This window comes from Neophocaena asiaeorientalis, unplaced genomic scaffold (genome assembly GCF_003031525.2).
Source record: "Neophocaena asiaeorientalis asiaeorientalis breed wild unplaced genomic scaffold, Neophocaena_asiaeorientalis_V1.1 scaffold309, whole genome shotgun sequence".
NCBI lineage: Eukaryota > Metazoa > Chordata > Mammalia > Artiodactyla > Phocoenidae > Neophocaena > Neophocaena asiaeorientalis.
The window spans coordinates 680,673-687,471 of record NW_020173199.1 but is presented as its reverse complement, the minus strand read 5'-3'; the positions used below and the strand labels follow the sequence as shown (position 1 = coordinate 687,471).

The 6,799-nt window shown below is 35.3% G+C and overlaps 1 protein-coding gene across 1 annotated transcript in view; it reads left to right on the top strand.

The window, feature by feature from the left end:
• The first annotated feature begins 642 nt into the window (after positions 1-642).
• The window catches only part of LOC112399504 (bifunctional heparan sulfate N-deacetylase/N-sulfotransferase 3), a 136,081-nt gene continuing 129,924 nt past the window's right edge, over positions 643-6,799 (top strand). The window contains exon 1 of the mRNA XM_024744706.1: positions 643-1,665. Within this exon, the coding sequence (XP_024600474.1) occupies positions 643-1,665 (1,023 nt within the window). The remainder of the gene's footprint in view (positions 1,666-6,799) is intronic.

Sequence of the window (6,799 nt, the reverse complement as noted above, 5' to 3'; positions counted from 1 at the left end):
TTTCATTATGTTTTTTAAAAACACTTTTATGGTAGTTTTTTTATATAATTACTGAACTTTTTCTAAAAAGCAGAAACTGTTGTCGTAATAGTAGCATTTAATGAAATATATCCAAACTTTTATGAATTTTCAGTGTATGCAGTTACAAACAAATAGTTTGAGCCTATATTACATGATATGGCAATGTATGGCTGAGGTGACCTCTCTGTGATCTTAGGTCTGTATGATCTACAGAATTTGATGCAAAGCTCAAGGAGTAAGAGGCAATTCCTTGTTAGTCCAACGTCTTTTCTATACTAGGGATAGAGACCTCTGTTCAGTGGAAGCCTTTCCCTCTTTGTGCCCCTCCCATGTCCTCATTCAGATCTGGGAGAAGGAAAGAGGTTTTCTTACTTACCAAACACCAGTTCATGTGCCTCACAGGTTGCCACTTGTGCCAGTCACAAGGATAAAAACTTGCTCATTTTAATGCTGCAGACTGAATGTTTGATATTCTATTGCATTTTATTCTACTTTTCAGATTATATTTTCTGTGAGTCCTGATCAAGTGACACAAATGTGCTGCAATGGTGACATAAACTATTGATTGAGGCTGGAAAAGTGTCTGAAACATCATCTTTTCTTTTCTTCTTTTATTTTTTTATGGTACCTCTATTGGAACAGTCTGAGGGAAGTATATACAACATGAGTTTTATCATGAAGCTGCACAGACACTTTCAAAGGACGGTGATTCTGCTCGCCACGTTCTGTATGGTGAGCATTATTATTTCTGCTTACTACCTGTACAGTGGCTACAAACAGGAAAATGAACTGTCTGAGATGGCTTCAGAAGTAGACTGTGGGGACTTCCAGCACCTACCATACAGGCTGATGGAAGTGAAGACAAGGAAGCTTTCTGATGCCTCAAGGACAGAACCCACAGTCCTGGTGTTTGTGGAGAGCCAGTACTCATCACTCGGTCAAGACATCGTTATGATTCTAGAATCTAGCAGATTCCAGTATCACATTGAAATTGCTCCTGGAAAAGGGGATCTCCCAGCACTTATAGAAAAAACTAAAGGCAAATACATTCTCATTATTTATGAGAATATTTTAAAGTATATAAATATGGACTCTTGGAATCGAAGCCTTTTAGATAAATACTGTGTTGAATATGGTGTGGGTGTCATTGGATTCCACAAAACTAGTGAGAAGAGCCTACAGAGTTTTCAGTTGAAAGGTTTCCCTTTTTCTGTATATGGAAACCTTGCAGTAAAAGATTGTTGTATTAATCCTCATTCTCCATTGCTTCATGTGACCAAATCTTCTAAGCTTGAAAAAGGTTCTTTACCTGGAACTGACTGGACCATTTTCCAGATTAATCACTCAGCCTACCAACCAGTAATATTTGCCAAAGTAAAGACCCCAGAAAACCTTTCTCCTCCCATCCCTAAAGGTGCTTTTTATGCCACTGTCATACACGACCTGGGGCTCCATGATGGAATTCACAGAGTTCTTTTTGGCAGCAACTTGAATTTTTGGTTGCATAAGCTCATCTTCATAGATGCTGTTTCCTTCTTGTCAGGGAAGAGGCTCACATTGTCCTTGGACAGGTACATTCTCGTGGATATTGATGATATTTTTGTGGGAAAGGAAGGAACAAGAATGAACACCAATGATGTTAAGGTAAGGCTCTTTATCTCAAAGTTTGGTTCGTCTCTCAGTAGGTTTGTCTAGGGCTAAGGGATTTCCTGGGACATAGGATTTTTATTTTATTTGGAAATTCTTAGGCAAACTGGGATGAGTTGGCTACCCTCAGGTATTTTTGAGATATGGGGCTATATCTCAGCCCTAGAACAACTAAGTAGATAATACATTTTCCTCTGAATCAAGAAGAAAATGAAGATTGTACTAAAGGATTGAGTGTGGCAGAATCCTGAAATGCATTTCCGTGTGTATTTAAAACTACAGAGTAGAAACCACTTTGTTTAATTACTTTCCAGAAACGATCTACCTCAGTAAACTATTACTAATCTAAGACTTTAGTCCATTTAGCTATGAAATCCAGGTGAATTTATTTTAACGAAAATAAATACTCCCACAAATTTTCAAGAATTAAAGATCTCATAAGTAGCAAGTTCAGATGTTTCTGGAAGTCAAATGTGTGACTCATTTTCTCTTGTTACTTTTTTGAAACTCTGAAAATTAGCACTACTAAATATGGAAAGCTATGAATACACAAGCATACCTATTCACATACACACATAAGAATTTACATTAATTTTCAAAATCCATTGAACACTTCTGGTTCATATATGAAACCTATCATGCTACATTTATATTGGATTAGATTTCTTATTGTGTAAAACTGCTGCCCTTAGATAGAAAACAATTATGTGAAGATAGTTGGTTATCATTGTGAAGGGATTATATTACATAACAACTGGCTGTTTAATATTAATGGAATTTAAAATTAAAATGATCTACATTGATCTTAGTTTCCCATTCGAAATGCCACTGGATTCTATCTCTGTTATACTACATATTGATTTCACGTAAAAGCGAAAGGAGAGATTTTGTTACATAATTTTTATTCTATATAGCTTTGACCTTTTGGTAAAATATAAAGTACTGAATCCGATGGAAAAGAAGTCTTGAAACTGCATTCTTTTCTCCAGACACTAAGCATCTGGCAAGTAATAGTAATGTTCATCACACTACTTAAATGAGCTAAGAATACCAGAAGGACTATTAAATGTTACCATAAGAGAGTGTGAAGACTGAAAAGAAAAAAAAACCTTTCATATTCTTGGCAATATTTTAGAATCTTCCTTTTAAGTCAGTATAAATTAATTAATGAAGTTGTGCTTAAGTTTTCATTAGTCTTTTGAAATAGTCTTTGAAAATGTAGCTAAATTAAACCAAGCTGGTAGTTTAAACATTTATTATGAAAAAAAAACATTTATTATATCCTTGAAAATTACAAACAATTTATAATTCTCTTTCTAATTTTTCCATTTCAAAATATTATGATAAAAAAATTGTAAGGCTTTATTTCTAAAATATGTCTTTAAAACTGTCAAAATATGTTGTTATATCATTAAAAATATGCTAGATAAATCTCCGAGTTTTTTATGCAAACTCTACTATATCCTCTAAAATTATACAAAATGCCTTTAGTGCTCTTAAGGTTAAGCCATTTTTAAGTGGTATAAAAAATTAAAACCTTACTGAATAAATTCAATAAGAATTTAACATGTGTAAAATATTTTATGAATTGCTCACATTTAGATGGGAATATATTTTCTAACCAAGCTAAAGGCTTAAAAGAAAGTATGTTTTGAATTATTGGGGTTTCTGAACTACTTCTAAATTGTATCTGTGATTGTGTCTCTAAACATAGTCATTCATTCATTCCTTCATTGATTCATTCTGTAACTAGTTATTAAGCATGTCCTACATGTGAAGTAGTTTTGGTGATATGTAAATAGAAACATACACCATGGTCTTATCCCTTTAGAAGAGAGGGTGGGGAGAATAAAGTTAGAGAAGCTCAGAAAGCACGTAGGTGAAGATTGTGCTGAGCATCTTCCTGCTTAATACTTGGAACGGCCATATCACACGCCAGCCGTGGAGGTAGGCACTAGGGATACAAAGATAAATAAAGCATGGCTCCCCCTTAATGAGTGTACCACTGTCTTGGTAGGGGTGGAGTGGGAGTGATAAATAGGTAGATAGCTTGCAATGTGGTGAGTACAATAGGAAAAGTGCCTGTGTGGTTTTATGTAAGTAATGCTGTGTGAAACACTATACTGTGTGCTGTGTACCAGAACTGTTAAGTCCTATGAAGCAGAACAGATTTGGAAGGCAAAGCTACAGTGATATAATGATTTAGGAGGCTGTAGAGATGATATTCAGACAAAAGAAGATTTCTTGAAACTAGGAAATGAGAATAAGAATGGAGAAGGAATGACCAATATAAGAACAATATCGAAGGTAAAGTTGAAAACTTAGTAATTGGATCAATGGAGATGAAAGAGAATATAATCGAGGGTGACATTAAGATTTTTAGCATAGTTGAATAGGGTTGCCATGTGATTCAGCAGTCCCACTCCCGGGCATATACCCAGACAAAACGATAATTCAAAAAGATACATGCACCCCTATGTTCATAGCAGCATTATTTACAACAGCCAAGACATGGAAACAACTTAAATGTCCATCAACAGATGAATGGATAAAGATGTGGTACGTATATCCAGTGGAATATTAGTCATTAAAAAGAATGAAATAATGCCATTTGCAGCAACACGGATGGATCTAGAGATTATCATACTAAGTGAAGTAAGTCAGAAAGAGAAAGACAAATACCATACGATACAACTTATGTGTGGAATCTAAAATATGACACAAATGAACATATCTATGAAACAGAAACAGACTCACAGACATAGAGAACAGACTTGTGGTTGCCAAGGGGGAGGGAAGGATTGGGAGTTTGGGATTAGCAGGTGCAAACTATTATATATAGAATGGATGAACAACAAGGTCCTACTGTATAGCAAGGGGAACTATATTCAGTATCCTGGGATAAACCATAATGAAAAAGAATATATATATATGTATAACTGAATCACTTTGCTGTACAGCAGAAATATAAGGGACCTAAGGTGTTATCTTCATTAGTTGGAGAACTTACAAGCCACAAGCCATAGCCCTTAAAGAACCAAAGAACATAGTGTAGACAAATATTATACTACTTTACCAGTGACTAGTTTTGTGATGTTAGAAAATTCAAGTTCCTAGTGTTCTAACACCTGTCCTCAAACTTCCTGAGACTAGTGGGTTTTGGAGAAAGGCTTCTTGGAGAGGGAAAGTGGGTATATAAAGAGATACTTCTCCCATTAAAGCATTTTAAAGTTATACATGAAAGCACAGCATGACCAAATGAATACTGACAATTCAAATTCTCTCTTAGAAGAATGAATTCACTCGGCCTCAGATGCATTATACCTTTAGACTTAGACTGTTTCGTATAATATTTCAGCCCTAAGATAGGAAGTGGAACAGGGAGTGGTCTTAAGGGTTTTACTGAACTCTCTGCAGGTATACTCTCAACAAATAAAAGAGCTGCATATCACTCTCATGCCTATGTTTCTCCCTCCTTCTCCTTCTATAATAGGCACACGCGCTCTTTCTAATGTTGACAAACTTTCTAACATCCGTGAGAAAATGAAGAACCAGCCCAGCTGTATCTGAGCACACTAAACAGGGGCCTGAGTACAACCGGAGGGACTCAGCAACCATTCCCCGTTCTCACCACCCTAACCTTTCCCACTGCTCCCTTATATGTCACTATTCCTTAGTTTGGCTGTTTGTTGATTACCCCTAAGTGGCCTCATAAGAGAGGACAGTTCTTTATGAGTGACTTTATCATTATTTTCCCTGCTAACTGAAGGTCCCAGAGTGCCTAGGGAAAAGAAAGTGCTGAAAATAGAAGTAGGAAGCCGTAAAGCTCTGAGAAGTAAGTGGTATCAGGCTCAGAAGACAGACTTGGCTGACTTCTCTGTCATACAGGGGGAGCTGACCCCCCTGAGGCTAAAATGGAAGCTTCAGTGAAGGGGAGCTTCGTGCTGCCTGACCTCACCCTCTCACAAGAACCTTCCTTGCCCCAGCTAAGGTCAAGCCAGAGGTTTCGTAAAGTCATTGAAAAAGAAACTGACACACCAAACGTTTGCAGGGAAAAGGCAACTGCAACCAGTTATTCTGTCATAAGTGAAAATAGAAAGGAAACATTTCTCCAGATAGCTCACTATTGATGGGTGTTAAGGCCTGTACATAGCACCAATCTTTTTTTCCCCCTAAACTCATATTTCTCTAATTCCTTTCCATTCTCTGTGATGTTTCTTATTTTTTATTTGCTAATATCCACTTTAATTGCATTGTGCTCTGGAAGCATGTATCTATTTGATACCAATACTTTCCATTTGCTAGAATCACTTTATGACTGGATACAGTATTCTTATAAGAACATATATTGTACAGTCAAGGTATATCTATTAGCTCAACTTTGTTAACTGTGTGGTTCAGAGCTTCTGTATTCTTCCTGTTTTGATCTTTTTTTTGATGGAGGGGAAGGAATAGAGTGTACTACTTGATGTTACCAAAGGTGGTATGTTTAATTCTCCAACTCTAATAGTGGATTGTAAATATTTCGTTGTTTTTCTGTCAGTTGTTCCCTTACATATTTTGAAGCTATGTTACTTAAGTGTGTGTGTGAATATATTTATATATTAATTTAATACTTTATTATTCTATGGCTATCTTAATACTAGTAGAGCTACACCGGCTTTTTGGGGGTTACTATTTAAAAATTATACTTTATCTCATTTTTATATTTGCTCTATCATCTGTCTTTACATTATAAATTAGTTTTGAGAACAACTTTCTATGACTTTTGCTTTTTATCTACTGTGTCAATATTTGTCTTTTAATTAACAAGATCGGTCTACGTACATTTAATATGATTATCAATGTGTATGGATTAATTTCAGCTACCTTATTTTGGGCTTTATATTTGTCCCACTTGTTCTGTATCTTCTTTTCTTTCTCTCTGTCCTTTATTGCTTTAATTGTCAGTTTCCTTCTTTTTTCTACCCATTCTTGGTTTGTAATATATATATTTTTTATATATATATATAATATATTTATATTTTTTTTTATATATATCAAACTAGTGGTTTCTCCAGAAATTTAAACATATGTGCTAATAAGCAAGTGGTAATATTAATATTCTCACACATCAGTCAAAAAGTGCAAA